We start from the raw sequence: 27,866 nt of genomic DNA, 5'->3' as shown, positions 1-27,866 counted from the left end.
TTTATACATAGTAGTTTGTACCTCTTAATCCCCTACTCCTATCTCACCCCTCACCCACCCCCATTTGATTTTCACATACAATAAGAGCCTTGGGGCTTTTTTCCATTATGATAATCATTCAGAATTATGACACTACACTTTAGGGTTCAGTACACTTTTTTGGGGAGGGGGCCTGCCCCGCACCTCGAGGCATGTGGGATCTTAGTTCCCCGACCAGGGAAAGAACCTGCGCCCCCAGCAGTGGAAGCACGGAGTCCTAACAACTGGACCACCAGGGAATTCCTGAAAATATACATTCAGTGCATTTTCAGTACACTGAAAATACTTCAGTAGGCTCAGTACACTCTCCATCAAAATTTTTTCTTGTTACAAAATCACTGTCTTGTCATTGTAGAAAAATCACAAAATGCAACTTAGTAAAAAGGAAAAAAGTTAAAATCACTTGAAATCCCTCCTCCCGGAGAGAATTGCTATTGAACCTTAGTGGAGCAGAACTAAGTTTAGACATTTTTCTTCCCATGCTCTATAGAGGGCCACCACCTCACAATGGGCCCCAGGGGGCGCCCAGCCATTCCCTCCAGGCTGTACGGAGTGACATAGTGTGTGCTCTGTGCATTATATAGACCTTTTTTTTTTAAACAAAAATGGGATCATCCTATTTATTTCTAGTAAGAAATAAAATAATGGCTGAAAAATATCTGGCATGAAATAGATGCTGGAGACTCTCCCTGGGTTCATTCACAAATATGTATAGAAGACCTCCTTTGTGCTAGCCACTGCACTGGATATTGGAGCTATATCAGTGGATACAACAGACAGCAATCCCTGTCCTCATGGAGCTGACATGTTAATGAAGAGAGGGATAGCACTAGATAAGAGCCATCCTTTGTTGGTTAGGGATAGATATTAAGGAGAAAAAATAAAGTCTGGAGAGAAGGAGGTAAGAATTCTTGTATGTGAGTGTGTATTGTATGATTGTGGTCAGGGAAGGCCTCACTGAGAAGGTGACTTTGAAATAAAGGCCTGACTGAAGAGAGGAATAAGGATGCAGATATTTGGGAAAGAGTGTTTCAGGCAGAGAGACTGGCAAGTTCAAAGGTCCTGGGGCAGGAAGGAGTGTGCCTGGGGTGGTCTAGGAACAACAAGGAGGTCAGGGTGACTGCTGCATCGTAAGTAGGGAGTGTTAAAGGAAATGAAGTCAGGCAGATGTGGCACAGGGTAGGGAGGAGGTAGCACAGGACATAGTGCTTCACAGGTCATTGTAGGATTGACATAATCTAACTTTGTTATGGTTTTTAGTCTGCAGTCAAACCCCAAAGGTCCAAACTTTTCCCATCGGCCTGAGGCCCCACCGCTCTGGCCTGACACCCAGGTCAGTGTCCCCATTGGTGGTCCCTGCCTTGGACCTGACCCAGGCCAGGTTCAGCCCTAGTTCCCAACTCCCACCTCTCCTGGACTTGCCTCATGGGATTTTTAGCAACAGGCTCTGCCTCAGAAGACTTGAGAAATGACACTCATGGCCACAACTCTCACATTGTTAACCACCTTCCACCATCCCAAATGCCAGGAAGTTTCATCTTTGTGTCTGGGGCAAATGTGAGAAACCCTAGTGAGTGAACTCCTGCCATAAGACCCACAGAGAGAAAGAGACTCGGGGTTAGGGCAGAACTCGGGTAATGGAGGATGTTGAGACAGAGATAGAGATCACCAGAGCGGCTTTGAAGATGAGGAGGGAGGGAGTCATGTGATCATCTGGGGGAACGGCATTCCAAACAGAGAAACACCCAGAGCAAAGGCCCCAAGACACAGCAAGCCTGATGCGATGGCGAAAGAGTAAGTAGGCCAGTGGCTGGGCAAGAGAAGGGCAGGAAGAGGTGATGTCAGAGGGGCAATGAAAGGCCTGATATGCAGGGCCTGTGGGCCACTATAAGGACTTCAGCTCTGGCTCTGGGTGAGATAGGAGCCATTGGAGGGTTTAGACTGGAGGACTGACATGATGACTCTGCCCACGGTAAGGGCAGATGGGCTCGGGAGGTGGAATCAGAGGGACAGTGAGAAGGCTCCTGCAAAAACCCAGGAGAGAGACAATGGTGGTTTGCACCAGTGGCTACAGTGAAGCTGGTAAGAGGCAGTCAGAGTCAGGGTATTTTTTGAAACCAAAAGATTTCCTGATGGCTTGAGTGCAAGATCTGATGGGTCATGTGGAGGATTTTTGGACTTTTTCTCCTAATAGAAGGAGGAAGTCACAAGATTAGTTTTGAGCAGGGGGATGACATGGTTGCCTTTGTGTTTTTGAGAGATCACTCTGGCTGCTAGGTTGAAAATAGACTGGAGGGGAAGAATGCTGCAGAGGATGGTGAGGGATGGTGGTGGCTTGGACTAGAGGGAAGAAGGTAGAGGGGTTGGACGGAGGACAGCACAGCTCTCCCTGCCTCCAGGCCTTTGCAAGGCTGCTCTCAATCACCCAAAAGCCCTTTATGGCCAACAAACACTATTATCTTCAAGACGCCAGGAAGTCCCCCCACTGTGATCCCTCAACTCTGTGATTTCCTCTGTCCTAGCATTTATCATGCTAGGTTTTTTCTGACATCTGTGAGCTTCTCACAGGTGGAATCACACTTCACTAGCCTCTAGAAGCCCGAGGCCCAGCACCAGGTCTGGCACAGAGAAGGCCTTAGAGAGCGTTGGTTGAATGAATAAATGAAAAGAATGTGAAGGAGGAAATAGATCAACACCCTGATATTCGGAGCTCACCAAAGCATTGCAAATCCTTTATTAGTGTTGTTGTTGTTCTCTGATTATGAAAGTAATACGTGCTCTTTACAAAAAAAAAAAAAATTACAGACATAACAATCATAGCGTGAAAGATCCCCCAAACCTTATCCTCTATATTCTAGAAATAACTCAAGACATCTCTAGAATTTAGAAATAACTATGCAGAGTTCAGTCCTTATCCTCCCCCCAATTTGTTTTATATATACACGAAAAAACGAAATGTTTAAGAGACGGAGAGATGGGAGAGAGAGAAGCTGAGAAAGACAGACTTCCTGCCTAGCAGACAAATAAGATGTAACACACACTGCTCTGTAACTTGCTTTTTTTCTACCATGACAATCTTTCTATGCTAGTATATGTAAATCTACCGTATTTTGATAAAGGCTGAATAGTATTGTATAAAATCGATTTGTTTAATCGATATAACCAAATTCTTATTATGTTGGAGATTTAATTTATTTTCTTCCTTTTTTAAAAAAAAAATTTAAAGGTTTCCTTGACTATCCCTGTTGTATTTATTTTGAGGCACCAGATTTTAGGAGGGTAGTTGACACGTGTTCCTCCTAGGATGGTCAGAGGACTTGAGACTGTTTTATGGGGAATATTAGACATAACTGAGGATGTTCAGCCTGGAAGAGAGAAGACTAAGGGTTGACATGAGCCATATCCAAATTGCTGAGGGGTTTCCTGGTGGGAAGGTGAAAAGATTAGTCCTAGGCATTTCCACAGGGCAGAACCAAGTCTAAAGCATGGAAGTCACAGGAAGGCAAATTGGCATGTAATACGAGAAAGCATTTTCCTACAGGCAGAGACACCAGAGACACAATGGATCTCTTTGAGAAGTCATGAGCATCCCAGCTCTGGAGGTGTGTGAGCGGGGCCTGGTTGAAGATTTAGTGGGAGGTAATACATAAGGGACTTGTGTGAGACGAGGAAGGGTTGAATTCAGGAGAATTCAGGAGATCTTTCATATCTGAAATTGTTTTTACTACACTTCTAGTGGAAACTATCATAAAGGATGGCATGGAGAAGTTGGCATGAAGCCTCAGAGAAAGGCTCACGGGCCCAGCCGCTCCGCAGCATGTGGGATCTTCCCGGACCGGGGCACGAACCCGTGTCCCCTGCATTGGCAGGTGGACTCTCAACCACTGCGCCACCAGGGAAGCCCAAATTTATTTATTTATTTATTTTAAAGCCTTAGAGAAGATCTTGGGCAGATTTTGACACGTGGTGATGGGGAATGCACATTTTAGGCAAGTGGGACAAGCTGATGAGAGATTGAGGAAGAAAAAGTGGGACGTGAGGCTAAAGAAAGTTTGAGCCAAGTTATGTTGTAAGACTGAAATTTACCCCACGAAACAAATAACTTCTGGCGCTTCTGCCTCGCCCTAGCCCCACAACCTCTGCTTGAGGACTACTTCCCCACCCAGAGATTGAGGACGAGGTGGCCAGATGCTGGTTTGTATTTAGGATGTGACTCTGTTCCCTTGGCCTCAGCTGGTTACTGTGGGGTTGACATTTGACTCTAGCTGGTCAATCAGATTCTCCCTCCTAAGGGTGTGGAAATTCAGAGATCTTAGCCCCCTCGATTAAGTATATATAAAGTTGGGATGAGGTGGTCAATAAAGGGCAAACTTTTTTGAGCTTTGTTGAAGATGCGGAGAATGGTGGCCTGCAGAGAGGAAGGGAAGAATGGGGGAAGATGGGGTGCCCTCTCCAGCCACCCAGAAGACCCAGTTGTTTTGGGGTTCCCCTAAGGGTTTTGTGATATTCTTCAAACAAATTTATTCTTTTAATTTTAGCCAGTTCAAATGGGCTCCTATTACTTACCTCAATGTGAGATTTGGCCAAGACCCTCCAAATTCATAGGGAGTCATCCGAGGCCTTGAAGGGAGTCGCCCATAGTTCCTGAAGGAGTTTCAGGAATATTCAGCTGGAAGAGGGGCGGCAGAAAGGGTTGAGGAGAGTCTGATTGGTCGTGAGACCTGGGAGGAGGCCTTCCTAATGATTTAGGTATTCCCCCAAACACTTCAGACAGTGCAAACACATCCTACAATAACCAGTCTTCCAGGTTCTGTTTTTCTTTTTTTTTTTTTTTTGGCCATGCGGCACGGCTTGTGGGATCTTAGTTCCCGGACCAGAGATCAAACCTGGACCCACAGGAGTGAAGGCACGGAGTCCTAACGACTGTACCACCAGGGAATTCTCTTGACCTATTTTCTAGATGGACTCAAGCTACCCAGTGAGAAGACGGGAAATGTTTTCTTTTTTCTCACTGAAGTATAGTGATGGCAGGGAGTCATTTTCCTTGTTTTAACAAATTTTTCCTTGTTGGAAAAAATTTTATCAGGCGGGCATTACTGATATCTTCATTGTACACAAAGCAGGCCAAACTTGGGTTGTGGCCACTTTGGAAGTTCAAGAATGCCTGGGCATGCCTGGAAAACTTCCAAGGTGACCCTATAGAAGACCTTTTCAAGAGGGAGCAGAGGAGCTTCCTGAAGGTGGGGGAGACTCATATGACAATGAGCTTGACCCAGGAATGAAGTCTTAGCTGTCAGAGGGGAGTAGAGATCCTTCTTATACACAGTGGCTATTACCTAGGCTAGAGCAGCCAAGGTATGAAGTCCGGAGCAGCTTACACACCAGGGAATGGTATGTGAGACTTCCTGAAATAGCACAGAAGATTTGCAGGAAGCTGGAGATCTTGTACTAGCAGGTGGGGGTCATAAAGCAACAATATGGGGGTATGAAGATGAATACGATCCTATCAGAGCTCACAGATTAGTGAGTCCCATGGAAGTCTGGGCGATGTACAGAAGAAGGAACCAAGGCCCAGAGAGGTGAAGAGATTCACTGGCACAATATAGCCAGACAATACGGCCCAGAACTGATTCCCAGATTGCTGGCCCTGAACTGTATGCTCTGTGGCCACAAAAATGAACCCCACACGCAGATGCTGGAAATGGAGCCCTCGAAGTGAGGTCAATCAGGGACAACGGGGGGCCCCATGGACTACAGGTGAATGCCCAAGGGCTGCCATCCTTAGAAGATCCCTACCTGTGGTGTGTTCAGCTCAACCCTCCCTCCAGGTAAAGGGAAAACCCAGGTAGAGTTTCTAGAACCTTAGAATGCACGGTCCACCTAGCCATGAGATCATAAGGGCCTTGGAATAGGGTGGTGGCCTTAGTGACCTCCTCTGCCCTGAGGCTCCAACTCCTCCTCTGGGGAGTTTCTCCTTCTAACCTCCTGGCAGGTGGGAAGAAGGGGAAAGAGCCCTGTGGTGACCCAGATACTTGTGTCAGAACCATCCTGACCAAAGCAGCTTGTGTTGATACACCCAAGAGGAAGTCGTGGGTGAAGAGCCTGGGCCGAGAGACAGCAGCTGATGGCAGCCAGCAGCATTTGCACAAGCGGATCTTCTGTGTGAATCTGAAAAGAGACCTTTGCCCTGATTTGTCTTGGGTTTCGAGGCAGTTGGGCCTGGTGGTTTCATGTGGGAGGCTGGGAGGCCCCAGCCTGTGTTTCCTGATGCCAACTACATCAGCCAGAGGCCCACTGGTCCCTGAGCGCCCAGAAGCTTCCTGCTGCCACACCCTTGCCTAGTCAATATTTTATTCATCCAAGAGCCACAGGAGAGAAAAGTTTCAGCATGAGGGTCCATGTGAACTGGGGCTAGAGAGGCCATTAGGAATGGACGCCGCCCCCCAAGTTATCGCTGTTCCTCATTCACGGAGCTCATATTTATACCTCTCATGACACATATTTCTATGAATGTCTGAACTGCCCTCTCCTCTCTTGTAACTGGCCAGTCCTCTCTCTATTCTCCAATTCACAGTCTGGAAGGAGCCAACAGATTGCTTACCTGCCCCCAGTGTATTATGTCATTTTATATAGTCATTAAATAAATTCCTGGCTCTGGGAACTCAGCCCTCTTTTTTGTTTGTTTGTTTGTTTTTGTTTGTTGTTGTTGTTTGTGGTACACAGGCCTCTCACTGCTGTGGCCCCTCCCACTGCGGAGCACAGGCTCTGGACGCACAGGCTCAGTGGCCATGGCTCACCGGCCCAGCCGCTCTGCAGCATGTGGGATCTTCCCGGACCGGGGCACAAACCCGTGTCCCCTGCATTGGCAGGCAGATTCTTAACTACTGTGCCACCAGGGAAGCCCCCAGCCCTCTTCTTTCAACTCCTTCAACCTCTCCGTTTTAAATGATACAGATTTTTGCTTCTGAGAGCCTAGACCTTGGAAAGCAAAAGCCTTTTAACTATCCTTAGGGACAAGGGCAGCCCCGAGTATTCATTCATTTAGTAAACATTTACTGATTCAGTATTTATCCACTCTGTTCCAAGCACTGTTCTAGGTACTGGGTGTACAGCAGTGAATAACAACTGTCCAAGTGGAGTTTACATTCCAGTAGGGAAGATGGACAATAAACTAGATGAATAAGGAAATTAGATAGTAGAAGCAGTTTATAAGTGCTAAGGAACAAAGACCTCGAGGAGACAGGGAAGGAGCCTGCAGGAGAACAAGTGCCCTGAGGCCAAGGAGTGATGGATGATGATCAAAGGGCCGGGACAGCAGTGAGGCTGGAAAGGAGTAAGCTGGAGGGGGACGAGCTCAAACAGATGATGAGATGTCTGATGAGTTAAGCCTTTGTGGGACATGGTGAGAACTTTGGCTGGTATTTTGAGTGACATGAGGAACCACTGGAAGGTTTTGAGCAAGAAAGTGACGTGATCTGACATATTTTTAAAGGACCCCTCTGACTGCAGCAGAGGCAAGGCTGGAAGCAGGACCCATTAGTTAGGAAACTGCCACAAAATCTGGGCACAAGGAGCTTCTGGGTTGGTGAGCATGTGGAGGTGCCTGGAGAGGGCAGGGAAACTCCTCACACCCTGCCCTGTGCAATTTTTCCATCTGACTGTTCCTGAACTATAGCTTTTTATAATAAGCCAGTGATCTAAATCTCCTACTTTATCATCTGTTATAACTTTGTAAAAGAAGGGAAATTTTTTATACATCTTTATTGGAGTATAATTGATTTACAATGTTGTGTTAGTTTCTGCTGTACAACAAAGTGAATCAGCTATACATATACATATATCCCCATATCCTCTCCTTCTTGAACCTCCCTCCCACCCTCCCTATCCCACCCCTCTAGGTGGTCACAATGCATCGAGCTGATCTCTCTGTGCTTTGCGGCTGCTTCCCACTATCTATCTATTTTATATTTAGTAGTGTATGTATGTCCATGCCACTCTCTCACTATGTCCCGGCCTCCCCTTTCACCCCTTGTCCTCAAGTCCATTCTCTACATCTGCGTCTTTATTCCTGCCCTGCCACTAGGTCTATCAGAGAAGGGAAATTAAGTTAATAAGATACATATATATATTTACATATATGGCTTAATAGACAAAACTGGACATTACAAGGTAAACAAAGAATGTTGCCCCCCACCATTTCAGTTCTATAAGGATTAAGTTGCAACCCACTGCAGTTGCCCACCGACAGTGCACCTGGAAGGGAATTCCGGAAGGAGAACAGTAAGATGGAGCTTTGTTTTGGATATATAATTAAGATGCATATCTAAGGGAGAATGTCAATGACCCTAGATTCTTGCATCTTCCCAGACATAGAAAATACTAAGATCATTAACTTGAGATAGCTGGGTTTTATGATTAGATTAGTAATCTTTTACCAAGATATATGCTTGACTACATGTCTTTCCCAGCCAAAAAAATCACATATATACTGGGTCCTCCCCTACCTCTTCAGAGCAATCTGAGAGGCTGTCTCCCGGGCTATAGTTCTCAATAAGGTCCCCCAATAAAACTGAAACTTGGGCTTCCCTGGTGGCACAGTGGTTGAGAATCTGCCTTCCAATGCAGGGGACACGAGCCCTGGTCTGGGAAGATCCCACATGCCACGGAGCTACTAAGCCCGTGTGCCACAACTACTGAGCCTGCACGTCTGGAGCCTGTGCTCTGCAACAAGAGAGGCCGCGACAGTGAGAGGCCCGCGCACCGCGATGAAGAGTGGCCCCCGCTCGCCGCAACTAGAGAAAGCCCATGCAGAAACGAAGAAACGAAGACCCAACACAGCCTAAATAAATAAATAAATTTAAAAAAAACCAAAAACTGAAACTCACTGCTTTTACGGTGTGCAGTGTTTTTTTAGTCAACAACAACATCAAGGGGAAAAAAGTGAGATATTGACAAATAAAGAAAAGGAGAATTGGTAGAATTGCCGTAACTACTCTGAAAGACAATTTATTATCAGGTATTATTATACATTGTCTTTGAAGATGTGTATGCCTTATGACTTAAAATTTATCCTTGGGGGTATACCATAAGGGAATTTATAAAAATATACAAAAAGACATATACTAGGATTTTTACTGAAACATTGCAACTCAACATCTATCAGAAAAGGAAGACTGCATATGAGCATATCAAAACAATGGAATATTATACAGCTATCAAAATGAATAAACCAGAATTATATATATTCACTTTGATTGATCTCATAGACATAATAATGAGTTACCAAAGTGCAGAACATTTTATACAGTTTTGAAATCATTTTATGTCAATTAAAAGTCATAAATATCACACATACATAGATATATATTGTGATACTTATACATACTAAAATATAAAAGCATCATTACCCTCAAACAATTGTAATTATTGCTTCTAGGGCATGAGGAGAAGGGAACATGGATTACAGTATTATTTGCCTTGATATATTTATCAAAAAATATAAAATAATCTGTTGCAAAAAAAAAAAATCTGGGCACAAGATGGTGATGGCTTGGACCATGGAATGAGCAGTGATGAAGATACAAAAGAGCATGATACAAAGTCCTGTTTGCTCTCTTGAGTGGAGCAAGAAAAAATTCTCTCTCATCGTTTTCAGATGAACCTACAGAAAAATAAGACATCATTGAGATCATTTTACCCCACAGAGGACACACAGACTTGAGGCATCCAGCCCACTGGCTCAGTCTTAGTTGCATGGATTCTGTGTAACCTGGAACTTCCCAATCTGAGATCTCATTTGTCACTCCTCTGTGACGTGATATGTTTGAGTCCATTTTCACGACCCTGTGGGGAACAATTCATAAGTGGAAAAACCAAGTCATCCTGGAGAGAGCTGCATGTGTTGGGTCCAGTCTATCCGTGGCCATCTTTGCCCCAGGCATCACCTCAGGTCCATTCAGCCATCACCACGCCAACAGAATCCGTTCCACACTGTTCATCTGATGCAGTCAATATGACATCATACAGAGACCACCTATTGAAGCTGCTTTCCTCAGAAAGGGGTGCGAGTATGGCCAACACTTTGTGTTTCATAAACTTTTCTCTAGATGCTCGGTCTGTTTGCCCACTGAGGAGACATTCAGTAGGTTAGACCATGGGGCACAGAGAGGCAACAAGGCCCCTGAAAGCCATACCAAGGAGCTCAGACTCAATCTTGTGTGGGCAAAAGGGGAATCATCAGGGGTTTTAAAGCGTGAGAGAGACATGCTCAGGTTTCTCAAGGCTACTGGGCGAGTAGCTGGGAAGTAGAACCTTCTCTAGGGGGAGGGGACTGAGGGAAAGAAGAGCTGCAGTGGCAATAAATTGTTCAGGTGAAAACTGATGGAGGTTCTAACAGAAGGGATGGAATGGAGAGACAGTTCAGAGGATCTGGGCCCTCAGAGAACTGACAGTCTCAGTTATGATGAAGACAGCTGGCGAACATGACTAGGGAAGAAGTTGTGTATGTGTGTCTGTGTGTGTGTCTGTGTGTGTGTGTAAGGTGTATCCTGCCCCTCAGGCCTTCCCCATGTGGTCTCAGCCTGAGATCCTTGCAGCCCAGCTCTTCAGGGGAATCACCTGCTCTCTCCTGCATTGGGCCCCTGACTTCCTAGAATCTTTGGGGCTTACTTGTACTTTATAGTTCCTCAGCCTTATAAACCTTGAAAAGAAGTGGGGGGAAAAATATATATATTATATATATATGTATAATTCTTTTGTTTTTTTAAACTGAAAACCTGAACATGATAAATACACAAATGAGTATACCCACCTGCTGAAACATACACATAAACTAATATAATCCAAGCAATGGAGACTCTGAGAGTGTTTCCTGAATCCTTTCATCCCAGGTGTTCTATTCGTTGCTACTGATACACTTAAAGTTTCTATAAACTTAAGCCCTAACTCAAGCAACTAAAATTTGAAGCTGGTGTAAAGGAAAACCTTCACACTGGAGATGGCTAATTTGACTATTAATTCTGGATTAGATGTTCCGTGGTGAGAGGAGAATTATAGTTTTTCCAAACAGATCAAACCTGTATGGTTAACTACTAGAACTAATAATTTTTTGTCATGAAGAACGTAGGGCTCCAAACTGGTAACCATGGTTATTCTAGAGTTTTTATCCTTTTACTTTATACACTTCTGTGATGTTTGAATTTTAAAATGTATATTCTTTTTGTAATTTCAGAACAAAACAAAAGAATTTGGTTAGCTGTAAATTGAAACTGCTGTACAGAGAATCAAAGAAATCAGTCTGACTTATCTGATTTTAACTGAATTTGAAAAAGACTGTTTAATATCATCTAATTAACAAGAGCCAGCTCGTCAAGTTGTAACTGCCTGGCGGTAGATTATGGGTAATCTGACTGCAAAAGCCTTCTGCAGGGCAGTGACACTGGAAGTGGCCTTGCTGGTTGAGCAGGATTTCCTCACAACAGAGAGAATAAGAAGTGTATCAGTATTGTTTTCCCATAAACAAATACACTTCCTCTATTCTGTTGTGTTTTTAATATTTTTATTTTTTTTAATTACCCAAGTTATACATCCTCTTCCAGATAATGCAGAAATGTGTAATCCGTATTCTGCAGAGGTAATCACTGTTTAGAGTTTGGTTGTGTGTCGTTTCAGATTTTTTTTTTACAAACACACCCATAATTTCAACTTCCATTTATCTTTCTTTTTTTTCCAGATATAAATCACATACCATTTAGTGTTTTTTAAAAATATATTCAGAAAGTTGTGCAACCATCACCACTATCTAATTCCAGAACATTTCATCACTCCAAAAAAAATCTCTATACCCAAGAGCAGTCACTCCACATTCTCCACTCCCCCCGCCCTGACAACCACTCATCTATTTTCTGTCTCTATAGATTTGCCTATTCTGGACATTTCATGTAAATGCAAGCATACCATATCTGACCTTTTGTGCCTGACTTGTTTCACTTAGCATGATTTTCAAGGTTTGTCCATGGACAAACATTGTAGAATGTTTGTAGAATGTACAAACATTCTACATGGACAAACACTGTAGAATGTACCAATACTCCATTCTTTTTTTAATGACTGAATAATATTCCACTGTATGAATAGACCACATTTTGTTTATCCATTCATCAGTGGGTAGACATTTGCATTGTTTCCAGTCTTTGGCTAATATGAATAATTCTGTTATGAGCACTCATGTATAAGTTTTTTGGTGAACATATTTTCAATTCTTTTGGGTCTAGACCTAGGAATCGCTAGGTCACATGGAAACTATGTTTAACTTTTTTGAGGAACTGTCAAACTGTTTTCCACAGTAGCTGCACCAGCTTAAATTCCCACCGGCAAAGCACAAGAGTTCCCATTTCTCCACGTTCTCACGAACACTTAGTTTCTTTCTTTTTTACTCTAGCCACCCTCTTTGGTGTGAAGTGGTATCTTTTGGTTTTGATTTGTATTCCTCTAATGACTAATAATGTTGAACATTTTCGTGTACGGAGTGGCCATTTTATATACTGTCTTTGGAGAAACGTCTATTCAAATTCTTTGCCCACTTGAAAACTGGGTTGTCTTTTTACCATTGAGTTACAGGAGTTCTTTATATATTCTGTTTTGTTTTGTCATTGTTGTTTTTTTCCTTTTTTGGCAGTGCTGCACAGCATGTGGGATCTTAGTTCCCTGACCAGGGTTGGAACCCGCGACCGTTATAGGGGAAGTGCAGAGTCTTAACCACTGGACCACCAGGGAAGTCCCACAAGAGTTCTTTATATATTCTGGATACAAGTCCTGTATCAGATGACTTGCAAATCATATATCTCCCATTCTGTGGAAATTATTATTTTTTGTTTGTGTTTTAGACTCAAAACGAATTATTAAATATACTGTTCTGTAACTTGTTTTTTTTCTTCGATGGTGAGTGTATCATGGGCATCTTTCAACATCAAGAGAAAGCTACATCATTCTTCCCCCCCATCTTATTTTTTTTCAATCCTCCTTTTTTGTGGCTACATAGCATTCCATTACGGTTGTACCACAGTTCATCTGACCAGTCCTCCACTGAGCTTTAACGAATCTTAAGTTTGTGTGCTGGTGAAGGATTGAGACACAGCAGCTCTCGGGCAGCACTACTGTGCTGCCTGCCGCTGGATGATAAGAAAATGCAAGCAGGCACAGGAAGTGTCTTTAACCTGCTTACACTTCCTCTCTGAACCCATGCGGTTTCACAACCCCTCCAGGCACAACCCTCTCTCCCCCAGTGCAGTGTCACCAGCCTGGCGCCTCTGTGAGAAATTTCCACTGCAAGCGGCCCTGAGGCATTATCATTTCCCTCTTTCACCCTGTCTAGGTTGCCAGTAAATCCCAAGAGCCCTCTGAGACTGCACCTAGGTCGGGTCCCTCCAGCCCCTTGAAAGATGAATTCCTGCATCATGGTGATGAGGCTGCTGCTGTCTGGGCCTTTTCTCTTTGGTAGGCAAGAGAGGTGGGGAGGGGAGGGGACATGTGTCTGTGACCAGGGAAACTGCAGGGCTTTGTGGAACCAGAGTAAATGAGCAGCTGTTTTAAGTGTGGGATTGGCCATAGGTAACGTGGGGCCCAGGAATTCTGGAGGGAGAAGGGGGGAAAGAAATGACATCTTAAGATGTGAAATGAGCCTGAGGCCTGGAAGGAAAGCAAGGCCAAAAAGAACAGTTTGGGGCTTAGGTGGGGGATGTGATGGGGGAATTTGAGATCTAATGGTTATGGCAGAGACTGGTCCATGGTGGGGTGGGGAGGCAGGGAGCAGTACAAGAGTGAGGAGGCAGCTTCACAGGATCAGGGGATCTTGAACTTTCACGGGGAGGGAGCCTGAGGCTAATTATCTGAGTTTTCAGGGCGACGGGGCCCCAAGCCCAGGGGAGAAGTGGGTGTGTGTGGGGAGATACACCCTGCCTTGGGGCATCCCCACCGCCTCGGGTTGGGGGGGGGGCCCTTCGGACTGCTCCTTTCTTAGGGGCCTCTGCCTTCTCATCCTTCCTTCTTTGCTGATGGGCCAATCGGGAAGTTGTGTGTCCTCCCCAGGCCCTGGCGCTGCCAGAGCTCTGGGTAGTAGGGAATTGCTTTCACATTTCCTGGAGTCCAGGAAATGGGCTGCCAGCCCTGCCCGGGGTGTGGGTGGCCTGGGGAGAAGGAAGCGAGGTCTTTGCGGGTGAGGCCGCCCACTGCGGGCACGTGGGTTGAGGCCAATCAACGCCCGCCGCTCTGAGGTGGTCGTGGGGGGTCCCTGGTCGGAAGTGGCTGACCTGGTCCTGGTCTCCCTCAGCCCCAGCCTGGAGCTACAACCTGGATGTGCGACACGTGCAAAACTTCTCCATCCCAGACGCCGGGAGGCATTTTGGGTACCGCGTCTTGCAGGTTGGAAATGGGTGAGCTGTCGCCGCAGGTCCTCCCTGCCCTGGCCAGGACCTTCCGGTTTTGAGGAGTCCGTGGTGGGACCCAAGCAACAGGAGCAAGGCCATCAGATAGTACGATGTGGACCATCCATCATTAAAGCACCTTATAAGTGCCTAATAGAAGGGAATATGTATCACAACCCCTAAAACACTTGGCCATACTTCCTAGATTCCAGACTCTTTCCCAGACTAGACAGTGAGCTCCTCGATGGCAGAGATTTGGTTTTTCTCTCTAATCCCCACCCCTCCCTAGTACATACCACAGCCTAGCACATAGCAGGTAAGCCATAAACGACTTTTGAATTGTTGGCTGATTAAATGAACTCGTATTGTGACGTTCCAGCAGACCATTCTCTGGGCCTCTGTTTTTCTGGACTGTAAATGGAAAAGATCCTTAACTTTCTAGAATTCTGTCACATCGGATTATTTATCTGGGATTCAATAGGGACGAGATGGGGGCTGAGGAGTCACCCAGAAGAGGAGTGGCTGAATTGCTTTGAGATATCTTGTGGGGGGTCCAAACCCCCTTAATAGGTAGGAGTTGGGAGGGGGGGGTAAAGGCCTGGGCAACTCCATCTCACAGATGCGATTTCTCATCAGGGTTGTTGTGGGAGCTCCAGGTGAGGGGAACAACATGGGAAACCTCTATCAGTGCCACCCAGGCACTGGACACTGCTTGCCAGTCAGACTGAGTAGTGAGTAACTGATTTGGGAGCTGGGAGGAATGGTATCGGGAAATTGAGGCTGACCCCATCACACCTGGATTGCCTAAGTTCCTCCAGACCAATCTTCTGGTGCCTGCAGGTTCCAACTATACCTCCAAGTACTTGGGAATGACCTTGGCGACAGACCCCACAAGTGACAGCCTTTTGGTAAGAGTTCTGTACAGTGTGATATCAGCGCCTGTGAAGATTGATGCTAGGAAAGGGAGACAAAGAAAAGAAAAAAATGGATTAAAGATCCTATAGAACAGCGGTCCCCAACCTTTTTGGCACCAGGGACTGGTTTCGTGCAAGACAGTTTTTCCACTGACCGGGCTTGGGGGTGGGGGTGGGGGATGGTACAGGCGGTGAAGGGAAGCCATGGGGAGAGGCGGATGAAGGTTTGCTTGCTTGCTCGCCACCGCTCGCCTCCTGCTGTGAGGCCCAGTTCTTAACAGGCCCCAGAAGGGTAGCGGACCGAGGGGGTGGGGACCCGTGCTATAGAAGATTATAGGCATCAGAAAGGTTCAGATTCAGTCAGTGTTTATTGAGAGCCATCTATCAGTCAGCTATTTTTGAGACCTTAGTTATCTCAGTGTTTTTTCCAAATGTACAATATCTGTGACCGTTAACATACAAGGTGATTTGTGGTGGTACACAACTTTTAATGTTTTAATAGTCATATATTTATTTAATGGCTTATTAGAAAAATATTCACCAGGTACGTTAAATTCATGATTTCTTGCCTCACATTGCATAGGATGAGGCTAAAGTTTAAAACAGTAAATTTTAAACAAGTTCCTCTTGGGTTTTGTTTTTTGTTTCTTGTTTTTGTTTTTAATTTTCTTGAAGTATAATTGATTTACAACGTTGTGTCAATTTCCGCTATACAGCATAGTGACCCAGTTATACATATGTTCTTTTTCACATTCTTTTGCATTATGGTTTATCACAGGATATTGAATATAGTTTCCTGTGCCGTACAGTATGACCTTGTTTATCCATCCTATATATGATAGTTTGCATCTGCTAATTCCAAACTCCCAATCCTTCCCTCCTCCATCCTCCCTCCCCCAATAAGGTCCTACAGTACAACACAGGGGACTATATTTAATATCCTGTCGTAAACCATAATGGAAAAGAAAATATGAAAAAGAATGTGTATATATATATATATATATATATATATATATATATATAGCTGAATCACTTTGCTGTACTCCAAAAACTAACACAACATTGTAAATCAACCATACTTCAATTTTTTAAAAAAAGTAAATTTTAGTTAAATAAAATATTAATAATAGTGTGGATGATATGCCCATATGACAGAAATTGTGAACTGGTACACAAACGCCTAAAGTTTGGGAAACACTGCCTTATCTCTTTTAATCCTCAAGACACTCAGGTGAGATAGGGATCAGTATACAGATTTTACACATGAGGAAACAGAACCAAAGGGGTTAAAAGACCTGGTCAAGGTCACATGGTTTTAAAGAGGTAGAGCCAGGATTTGAATATAATTCCTATTTGATTACAAGTCCATTACTCTTTACAGTTCATCCCAGCAGCATCCTTCTGACACAGGTATATAAGAAATAGAAGGCTAAGCGAGTGAAATAGTTATCCAGTATTTAATTGGAGCTTGATTACTTAGCTACTCTTACATGCCTGGCATTGTGCTGGGTTCTGATGGGGGAAGGGGAGTGAGATGCAAAGATGACCATGACGTGAGCCCTGACTTTCAAGAAATTACAGTCTGGCAGGAAAGATAGTCATAAATGAAAGAAACATCATTGTATATTCTGGGAATAGGGAGTCATTTGATTTGGCTTAAACACAGAATGTGTAATTGGAAATAGAAGGGGATGGGTTTGGAAATGTAGGATAGTGCCTACTGTGAACTATATGAATGCCAAACTAAGGAGTTTAGACTTTGTCCTATAGGCAGCGAGCATCCGTTGGCATATAACATTGGTAGTGGGGATGGAGTGACTGATACAAGATACCTGGAGGCCGAATTACCTTGCCTTAGCAACCAGTTGGATGATGGGAATGAGGTCGGGGGATGATGACCCTGAAGGCTTTTGTTCTTGGTTGATGATGCCCTAAAGACACACAGCAAGAGGAAGCCCCAACCTTTTAAAAAATCTTTGATTCCTTCAGGCCTGTGACCCTGGGCTGTCTCGGACATGTGACCAGAACATCTATCTAAGTGGCCTGTGTTACCTCTTCCACCAGAATCTGAGTGGTCCGGTGCTGCAAGGGCACCCTGGTTATCAGGGTAAGGAACGGGGGATCCAGTGGGTAAAAATACCTCCAAGTGGTTGCCCATACATGGGAACTGGCATGGGCAGGCCAACCCCCAGAGACTCTTTACCAAGTCCCTCTGTGTCTGGCCTCTGTAGAATGTATAAAGGGCAACGTAGACTTGGTATTTCTGTTTGATGGCTCAATGAGCTTGCAACAAGATGAATTTCAGAAAATTCTGGACTTCATGAAGGATGTGATGAAGAAACTCAGCAACTCTTCCTACCAGGTAAATATATCAGTTAGGATTCCTGGTTGTAAGCAATAGATGCCTACCTGAGCTAGCTAAGGGCATAAAGGGAAAATTTAGTACAAGTTTTCTCTAGAACCTAAGGGCATGGCTATTACTGGACCTCTGCTTCCAGAATTCTCCCTAATTCTCATTTCTGTTTCTTTTTGGCTTTTGCTTCCTTCTCTCTTTCTCTTTCTCTCTGTAGACTGGCTCTCAGCTTCTTTGGATCACATGGGCCTGTGGAAAGCTCCCAAGTTCACATGTTAAAGTTTCAGGAGGTGTTTTTTTGTTTTTTGTTGTTGTTTTTTTTCCAATCTTCCTCTCAAGCAACCCCTCCCTCTGCAAATTCCAGTTTCTCAGAGGAGAGATTCTGACTGGCCTCACCTCAGTCCCAGCCAACTGTATCTTGTTTAGCAGGGTCACTCAGCAGAAATATGGTTGCTGGGAACCACCTCTATTGGTGAGGTAGGCAGAACCCAGAGAACCGGAGCCCAGCAGACAGCACTCCATAACGGGTTCCAGGTTGATTTATTTCTGTGTTTGTTTATATACAGCCTCACTTTCAAAAGAATGATTCGAGGGACTTCCCTGGTGAATCCATGCTTCCACTGCAGGGGGCATGTGTTCTATCCCTGGTCAGGGAACCAAGATCCCGAATGCTGAGAGGTGTGACCGAAAAAATAAAACAAAAGAACGATTCAAGGCAGGAATGTGGAGTTGGGTTGCCCAGGTCCTGGATAAGAAGTAGACGGCTTCCCTGGTGGCGCAGTGGTTGAGAGTCCGCCTGCCAATGCAGGGGACACGGGTTCGTGCCCCGGTCCAGGAGGATCCCACATGCCGTGGAGCAGCTGGGCCCGTGAGCCCTGGCCGCTGGGCCTGTGCGTCCGGAGCCTGTGCTCCGCAACGGGAGAGGCCGCGACAGTGAGAGGCCCGCATATCGCAAAAAAAAAAAAAAAAAACAAAAGAAGTAGAGATGGGTGGGACTTCCCTGGTGGTGCAGTGGTTAAGAATCCGCCTGTCAATGCAGGGGACACGGGTTCAAGCCCTGGTCCGGGAAGATCTCACATGCTGCGGAGCAACCAAGCCCACGCACCACGACTACTGAAGCCTGTGTGCCTAGAGCCCGTGCTCTGCAACAGGAGAAGCCACCACAATGAGAAGCCCGCGCACCACAACGAAGAGTAGTCCCCGCTTGCCACAAGTAGAGAAAGCCTAAGCGCAGCAATGAAGACCCAACGCAGCAAAAATAAATAAATAAATTTATAAAATAAAATAAACTTATAAAAAAAATGTAGAGATTGGAGCAAACAAGTGGGAAGGACTATGTAACGTCATTTTTTGTCTTCTTTCCTTTTTCTAGTTTGCAGCTGTTCAGTTTTCCTCAAACTACAAAACAGAATTTACTTTCTTGGATTATGTTAACTGGAAGGACCCTGATATTCTTCTTGCCAAAGTCAAACACATGCGCCTGTTGACCAACACCTTCGGTGCCATCAACTATGTCGCGTGAGTTCCCTTGTGTGAGAGAGCCCATCCGTCGGTTGTTCTGTGAGCACTAGCTTCTTCAAGTTGCAGGCTGTAGGAACTCAACAGGTGGGCTCAGCAAGGGGCAGGTTATTGTAAGCATTCTACTGGAGCAATTTTATTCCAGGTTCTTTATTATTATTATTATTGAAGTATATAGTTGATTTACAATATTGTGTTATAGTCCAGGTTCTTTTGATTATTGTTTATTTTTATATTTATTTTTGGCCACGCCATGTGGCTTGTGGGATCTTAGTTCCCCAACCAGGGATTGAAGCCGGGCCCTGGGCAGTGAAAGCACAGACTCCTAACCACTGGACCGCTAGGGAATTCCGGGGTTCTTTTGATTATAACAGGACTCTACACCAGCTAAATCCCAAAGGGGAATTCGTGAGAGGATGCAGGGATAGCTCATGAACCTTTGGGACAGAGAATATTTCCAGGCCTCGTGAGGGATTAGAACCAGAACTTGAAAAGAGATTGTGAATGATGGCAGCCACGGTAGAGTCACATGTTAGTTGGGGATCAGCTTTTGAAGTCAGTGTATGAATACAAATCTCAGAGAGTCAAGTTACTTTTGAATTATTCTTTGAATTTTTCATCAGAGTCAATATATCCAAGTCCCATATTGGAAACTAGCATATCCTGATTTTCTAAACCTACTAACCCAGAGTTGGATCAGATTACTGTGTTTAAATTGAGACCTAGATGAATGTAGTTGGACTGTGTTAAAGGGCCATATTGTGTATTTTTTAAATACCTGTATTTAAACATTAGAGTGGCCATGGAAACTGAGACCACTTTGGGGAATAAGAGAATTACATCTCCTATCTCATGCTCCCCCGGGGCATACGCTCAGATTGAGTGAAATAGCAGAAAGGATCTCCTGTACTATTACACTTGTATTTTTCATTTATATTTCTTTGCCAAGCATGTATAGTTGGATTTGCATAAGTTAAACATGCATGTGATGTATCTCAAGACTCTGCATGTGTTTCCAGTTCTTTTCTTCTGGGGCTTACTTGACCTGTCGTGTCTACTTCGTTCTTCTCTCTGTAGATGGCTCTGGTGGGTACATGATCAAACAATGTCCATTGAAAAAATGGCAGCCTCAGTTCCTCAATTCAGGTGAACAACCTGAATTCTAGCCTCCAGGAGAGAGGAAATCTGATTGGCTGAGCCTAGACTGTGTGTCCATGGGTCAACCCAGCTAAGACCTTGTTCTACTTCATGACGTAGAGTAACATGGATTCAGGGGTCCCACCTCCATTGGGAAGGGGGCAGTTCTTAGAGAACTGGGTCCCCACAGGATGGGAAGATACCCCAAAAGGTGTCAACTGTGGGAACAAAAAGAAGTGGTCATGGAAATGTATTTCATAAATAATTCTTGACCATCTGGCTGTGTGCCAGACAGTGTTCCAGGTCAGGACTTGGCAGATTTTTTTCTATAAGGGGCCAGATAGTACTATTTTAGACTTTTGTGGCCACATAACAGTTATCTGTTGCATATTCTTCTTTGTTTTTGTAACTCTTTAAAAACAAAAATATAAAAACCATTTTTAGCCCAGAGACCATACAAAAACAAGCTGTGGGCTGGCTCTGGTCTGCAGGTTTTTGTTTGCCATTTTCTAGGTGCTAGGAATTAACAGTGAACGAAACAAAGAAAAGTCTCTGCCCTCCTGGAGCTTAACATTCTAGTAGGGGAGAGAAATGTAATAAATAGGATAAATAAGTAAATTGGATCATATAGTAGAAGATGTAAGTTTTACAAAGAAAAATAAAGCAATGTTCAATGGGAAGATCAGGGAAGGTTACATCTGAGCAAAGACTTGTTGGAGGTGAGGAAGCAGGCCATGTGGATACCTGAAGGAAGACCATTCCAGGTAGAGGGAACAGCAGAGGCCCTGATCCCATGCTTGGGATGTTCACAGAAGAACCAGGACACCAGTGTGGCTAGAGAGAAGTAAGTGATGAGTTCAAGTAGTAGGAGATGAAGTCAGAGAGACCATCGAAGTCTGGATGAGGCTCTAGTGAGGACTTTGGCTTTTCCTCTGAGTGAGATGAAAATCATTGGTGGTTTTTTTTTTTTTTTTTTTTTTTGCTGTACACGGACCTCTCACTGTTGTAGCCTCTCCCGTTGCGGAGCACAGGCTCCGGACGCGCAGGCTCAGCGGCCATGGCTCACGGGCCCAGCCGCTCTGCGGCATGTGGGATCCTCCTGGACCGGGGCATGAACCCGTGTCCCCTGCATCGGCAGGCTGACTCCCAACCACTGCGCCACCAGGGAAGCCCCATTGGTGGTTTTGATCAAAGGAGTGATAATCTGATTTATGTTTTTAAAAGGATCCCCCTGGCTGCAGGGTTGATATTAGACTGTGGAAGGGGCAAGGGTGGAAACAGGGATGCCAGTTCGCAGACACTGAAAAATCCAGGTGAGAGATGATAGTGGTTTAAACCAGGGTGGAAATCCATGAGGAGGATCCATGATAGGCCATGTCCAGGTGGATGGAAGTTGGGGAAACATTTGCATCCGAGATAGAACAAGATGTGGTTTTGACCCCGCCCATCAGGTTCCTCTGTCTGTGGCAGCTTCCAAGTAGCTCGCCCGCCCTCTTCTCTGTATCTGTTCACCTCCCACTGTGGCCTCTCCAGGTGACTTTCAGCTTCTGTTCCCAGTACAGGTCATGCCATAAGTCAGGGGTTGTGGACTGGCTGCTCTTGGATTAATTGTCCATCTTTGGTTAGCTGTGGGGTGAGGAGGGGAGGATGTTCAAATAGAGCGGCTGTCCCAGTGGAAGCTGTGGGCAGCCTGTCTTGCTTCAGAAGGAGGCTGTGGGCAGGGCAGGAATTTGGAGCCTCGGCCTGTCCAGAATTCACTCCTTCCTTCTTTCTCTTCTGTCACGTGCACTGAGCACCTACTCTGAGTCAGGAGCCAGAGATACAGCAGCAAATCTGGTTTGGGGAAAAATCGACACAGAAACAAGTCTCTTTGATTACCTAGGAGATTTGCTGCAGCAGAGATGTACAAGTAGTCTGGCAATGGTAGGGGAGGCAGAAGGGGGTGTTATATGAGCTTTCTCTAGAAGAGTGGCTTTCCAATTTCCTTCTGCCATGGAGCCCATCCTTCCACTGGAATCTCACCTAGATCACCAGCATATCTAACTGATTAAAGGGTAGTTGCCACGTGGTTGAAATGAAAAGTAGGAAGCCCAGAGTTTCCCCTCACTGCCCACAGACTCTGGGACAGCCTCGTGGCTGCCCAGGATTCAGTTGAAGACCACTGGTCCAGAAGGAGGGATATGGCAACCAGGGTGAGGAAGGAGCTTCAGAGGAGAGCTTTGAAGGCTGGGAATAGCTGTCTGGGAATTGTGAGAAGGGATTTGGCATAATCAGCAGGACAGTGACTTAATGAGCAGGGTAAGAGGGAGACCTTAGGTGATTTGCGGGGAGTCTCTCACATCCCCTCCTTCCTGGACACAGGACCAAGGTGTTCCGGCAAGAGCTGGGGGCCCGGCCAGATGCCACCAAAGTGCTTATCATCATCACTGACGGGGAAGCCACTGACAAAGCCAACATTGACGCGGCCAAAGACATCATCCGCTACATCATTGGGGTACGGGCTCCAGGTCCCTGCCTCTTCTTACCACCCATCTTCCCTCTCCTATTCCTGAACCCCACTCCTTTTCTCCCTGGGGCCAGGGTCTTGTGAAAATAACAGAAAATTGGTCTGCCATTCTGGGGATGCTAGCTCTTCACTCTCCATTTCTTCCAGATTGGAAAGTATTTTAAGACCAAGGAAAGTCAGGAGACACTCCATGAATTTGCCTCAAAACCTGCGGAGGAGTTTGTAAAGATTCTGGACACGTTTGAGAAGCTGAAAGATCTATTCACCGAGCTGCAAAAAAAGATCTATGTCATTGAAGGTGAGTGGCAGACCCTGGAAGAGAGGGTTCAGGGGGATGTATACAGAACCTCACCTGGGACATCAGACTAAGGACACGCGGAATAATAATCACTGGAGCTTACAGAGCGTCTGTCACTGTGTTAAGAGCTCTCCAGTTAAAAGCCCTCAGGTAGGAATTTAAGGGAGGGTAATTTAGGAGCAGCCTCTATTTCCCTCTGAAAGTCTGTCTTCCTCTTGAAGCTCAGCCTGGTCCAGGATGGGTCCCCGAGCTGACCTATATCTTGTAGGCATCAGCTGAGCCCTGTAGAATGACTATAATCCCTTCCTCTCCTCACTCAGCTCCCTCATTGTCACTTGTCCTGGGCCTCAAATTATTTAAGACAGGCAAGCAGGCAGGGGCCAAGTGCAAGGAGCCCACAGGCCCTCTTCTTTGGCCCAGAATAAGAGGTCTGATTGTAGTCGCCAGATGGAGGACTGCCTATGGGAGAGTATTTCCCCAGGTAGCTTAGTCTGCTGAAAGATACCTGATTCCCCCAGGAAGCCCCTTCACTAGGACACAGCCTTGGTGTTCAGTTCACTTGAAGAGGCAATGGATTATATTTAATGGGACCAGGCAGACCTGCTCAAGAATTCACTCTGCCTGTGCTGTGTGACCTCAGCCAGGTCACTTTCCCTCTCCGAGCCTCATTGTTCTCTGTTAAAGGGGGGTAGTGATACCAGTCTCAGAGGGTTGTAAGGTTTAACTGCTGTATTCATTTCCTAGGGCTGCTGTAACAAAGTACCAAAAACTAGGTGGCTTAAATCAAGAGAAATGAAAATTAAAAAATTTTAAAAAGCAAGAGAAATGTGTTGTCTTGCAGTTCTGGAGGCTAGAAGTTAGAAATTAAAGGTTTGACAGGGCCATGCTCCTTGTGATGGTTTCGGAGAGAATCCTTCCCTGCCTCTTCTAATTTCTGGTGTTCGCTAACAGTCCTTGGTGTTCCTGGACTTGTAGCTGCATCACTCTGGTCGCCTGGCCGTCTTCTCCCTGTGTGTTTACCCATCATCTTCTCTCTGTGTCTGTCCCTCTGTGTCCAAATTGCCCCTTTTAATAAGGACACCAGTCAGATTGGATCAGGGCCCACCCTAATGACCTCATTTTAACTTGATTACCTCTGAGAAGACCCTATTTCCAAATAAGGTCACATTCTGAGGCACTAGGGGTTAGGACTTAGACATCTTTTCTTCAGGGGACACAATTCAAGCCCTAATGACTGCTTAGCAAAGTGCTTGGTACCTTGTAGACTCTTGATAAATCATAGCTCTTATCCTCTATCCTTCCCTGCCCTTACTCATCCTTCAGATCACAGTTTAGATGTCATTCCCTCTGATAAGTTCTCGCTGATCTGGGTTCCCACGTGCTGCTTTAACCACTGTACATTCCCTGTCACAGCCCCTGTGACATACATTGTATTAGAACTCTCTATTAGGGGACTTCCCTGGTGGTCCAGTGGTTAAGACTCCACCTTCTAATGCAGGGGACGTGGTTTTGATCCCTGGTCAGGGAACTAAGAACCCACATGCCGCAGGGCAACTAAGCCAGAGCACGGCAACGGAAAATCCCACATGCCACAGCTAAGACCTGACGCAGTCAAAAAAATAAATTAAAAAAAAAAAAAAAGAGCTCTCTATTAGGTGTCTGTCTCCCACACTAAACTGAGAGGTTTAGTGACAAGTATTGTGCCTGCTTTCCCACCCCTGTATCCCTGGCACCAAATATTTAGTGACTCTAAATGAGTGAACAAATCTCACTCATGAGATTTGTTGAACAAATCTTTGATTGGATGAACAAATCTTCATAATAATTGCTACGGTTCTTGAAAGCTTACAGGTAACAGGCACTTTATCTATGTCCTTGAATCGGTTCTTCTCAGTATCCTTGCAAGGCTGGTGGTATTATTTTCATTTTATTTATTCATGCTGGCAACAACCATGGAGCAGGCGCTGTGACTCAGACTCTCAGGGATATTGCCAACATAGAACTCATATTCAGGTTGGATAAAGAAAGTCAGTAAACAAACAGGATGATTCAAGCTTGTGGTAAGTGCTATAAAGAAAATGAGTAAAGTGGTAAGATAGATTTAATTGGAAGAAGCCACTTTAAATAAGCTTTTCAAGGAAGGCCTTTCTGAGATGCAATTTTTTGGGGGCCACGCCGCGCAGCTTGCGGGATCTCAGTTCCCTGACCAGGGATTGAACCTGAGCCAGCAGTGAAAGCCCAGAATCCTAACCACTAGACCACCAGGGAAATCCCGTGAGGTGCTTTTTTTTAAAGTGAGGGAAAATTCACTGAGATAACTTTTGAGCTGAGGCATGAAAGATGAGAATCAGACAGCCATGGGAGAAGTGTGGGCAAAGGGCATTATAGTCAGAGAGCAGATCATGTGCAAAGGCCAGGAGATGGGGCAGGGCTCGGTGTGCTGGAGGAACAGGAAAAAAGGTCAGTGTAATAGCAGTGTGGGGAGTAAAGGAGACAGAAGTTTGGAGAGGAAGGCAGGGGCCTCCCAGCTCCTCATGAGTTTGGATTTTAGTCTTCAGACCAATGAGAAGTTACGAAGGGTTTTAAGAAAGGGAAAGATGAGGTCTGATGTACATTTTTAAAAAAGAGTACACAACTTGCTCTGTGAAAAAAGGCATAGAAAGAGGAAGAATGAAGTCAAAGGGGCTTCCCTGGCGGTCCGGTGGTTAGGACTCTGCACTTCCACTGTAGCAGGCACGGGTTTGATCCCTGGTCAGGGAACTAATAACCCATGTGCTGTGCAGCACGGCCAAAAAAATAATACATTTAATTTAAAAAAAAAAAAAAGAAAAGAATGAAGTCAAAGAGACCAAATTAACAAGCTCCTGCCTTCGTCAGGCATAAGAGGAGGATGGCTTGGGCCAGTGTGGCGGTGATACAGACGGTTCACAGAAGTGGGCAGATGTGTTTTGCAGGTAGAACTATCATGATTTGGTCATGTGTTGGAGGTAGAATGGAGGGAAAAGGGAAGAATCAAGGTTGTTTCCGGGGCTTTTAGCGTGTCACTAGGTGGGTGTGGGGTGCTATTCATTGTAGAGGGGAAGCCTGAGTAGAAGCAGAAATCAAGATCTGCCTCTTAGACGTGCTGAGTCGGGGAACGGAATATCCATACCTGGGGCGCGTGGAGAGTCGCGGGAGACTCAGGGCATAAGTCGCTTCCCCGTCTGACACTAAGGTTCATGCTCTTGGGAATTCCCTGGCAGTCCAGTTGTTAGGACTTGGCACTCTCACTGCCAGGGCCCCGGGTTCGATCCCTGGTCGGGGAACTAAAATCCCATAAGCTGCACAGAGCTGCCTAAAAAAAACAGTTCATGCTCTTTCTACCTTGCCTACGGGTGGATGCTGTGTTTTTTCCTCAGTCCTTTCTTGAGCAACACTGTTTTCACGGCTCCTTGGGTCTCGGCCCATTCTCCCTACCTCGTCCCTCAGGCACAAGCAAACAGGACCTGACATCCTTCAACATGGAGCTGTCCTCCAGCGGGATCAGCGCGGATCTCAGCAGGGTGAGTGGCGGGCCTGACACTACCGGCTGAGGGATGTGGTGGGAACGCAGCTGACCCACACTCATCTCCCTCCCTGGGCAGGACCATGGCATTGTAGGGGCCGCTGGAGCCAAGGACTGGGCTGGGGGCTTTCTCGATCTGAAGACAGACCTGCAGGGTGATACGTTTGTTGGGAATGAACCATTGACACCAGAAGTGAGGGCAGGATATTTGGGTGAGTACTTCTCTTTTCTGCTGGGTTCTTTCAGCTTTGGGGAACCAGGGAGTCACTCAGATTGACTTTCAAAATAATAATGAAAGCAATTAAGCAACAACATGAACAAACTCAGTTTAAATATGGTTATAATAGTCTTCATTTTTCCCTTACTAACCCTTCACCTGTGTATTAATCATGTTTTTATTTTCTATACCTTATGAGGCTTTGACATCGTGTGGCCTTGCTAATCCTGGAGAGACTGCTCCTCCCAGGGCCAGCTAATTCCTACCAGTAGAAAACAACTTGCCTGGGAGCAGGGCTTCCATAGGCCAACTGGCCAATCCAGACACTGCATCCCAACCACCCTTTTATCTAACTTTCACACACCAGGCCAGTATCCACCCTGACGTAAATCACCCCAGGCCCAGGTACTAGATAACTGAAGACCACCTCTATAGCCCAGAGCCTGCCAACATCATTCAAACCGTCCAGTCCTAAGCTTGTTCCAACTTGCCTTGCCTCCCTCATTCCTTCCCACCGAAACTGCAGTAACAGCTCTGGGCCATTCTCCCCTTGCTCCTTCCACCCTGGGGCTTCTCCCATGTGGCCCTGCATGGCCTGCTGTGACACCTGCTTTGGGGAGCTGTGAGTGATAAACTTTTTTCAATGGCAGTGACTTCTCTGTGTCGTTACTCAGTTATACCTATAAATTAAATCCCGAGTCCACTTTAAAACAACCTGCCTCATCGGTGGGAGGACCAGCCCCTCCTCCGTGAGGCTTCCTCCCCTTGAATTGTCCAGGAACTCCAGGGTTGGTTCAGTCTCAAGAGTTCTCAGATACCAAGCACAGAGGAAACGAGGCTGGTCAATCCACCAACTGCTGTTGCTTCTCTCTGCCTCATGGTGTCTTGTCCTGCACAGTCCTGGGGATGCTGTCCATCCA

At 45.6% G+C, this 27,866-nt stretch overlaps 1 protein-coding gene across 3 annotated transcripts in view; it reads left to right on the top strand.

Annotated features, from left to right (window-relative positions):
* The first annotated feature begins 13,382 nt into the window (after nucleotides 1–13,382).
* ITGAL (integrin subunit alpha L) overlaps nucleotides 13,383–27,866 on the top strand; it is a 41,262-nt gene continuing 26,778 nt past the window's right edge. For 2 of the 3 annotated variants that reach the window (XM_033839951.2, XM_033839950.2), the window contains exons 1-11: nucleotides 13,383–13,533; nucleotides 14,366–14,468; nucleotides 15,096–15,190; nucleotides 15,300–15,367; nucleotides 17,363–17,480; nucleotides 17,605–17,735; nucleotides 19,099–19,244; nucleotides 22,743–22,875; nucleotides 23,035–23,185; nucleotides 26,654–26,727; nucleotides 26,809–26,941. In XM_033839951.2, the coding sequence (XP_033695842.1) occupies nucleotides 13,479–13,533; nucleotides 14,366–14,468; nucleotides 15,096–15,190; nucleotides 15,300–15,367; nucleotides 17,363–17,480; nucleotides 17,605–17,735; nucleotides 19,099–19,244; nucleotides 22,743–22,875; nucleotides 23,035–23,185; nucleotides 26,654–26,727; nucleotides 26,809–26,941 (1,207 nt within the window). In that variant the 5' untranslated portion in view covers nucleotides 13,383–13,478. Of the gene's footprint in view, nucleotides 13,534–14,365; nucleotides 14,469–15,095; nucleotides 15,191–15,299; nucleotides 15,368–17,362; nucleotides 17,481–17,604; nucleotides 17,736–19,098; nucleotides 19,245–22,742; nucleotides 22,876–23,034; nucleotides 23,186–26,653; nucleotides 26,728–26,808; nucleotides 26,942–27,866 lie in introns of those variants that run through there. The other variant, XM_073792123.1, reaches the window with a different exon arrangement.

This window comes from Tursiops truncatus, chromosome 15 (assembly GCF_011762595.2).
Source record: "Tursiops truncatus isolate mTurTru1 chromosome 15, mTurTru1.mat.Y, whole genome shotgun sequence".
Taxonomy (NCBI): Eukaryota; Metazoa; Chordata; class Mammalia; order Artiodactyla; family Delphinidae; genus Tursiops; species Tursiops truncatus.
Note: the sequence above shows the minus strand (reverse complement) of the source record. Positions and strands in the feature narration are given on the sequence as shown.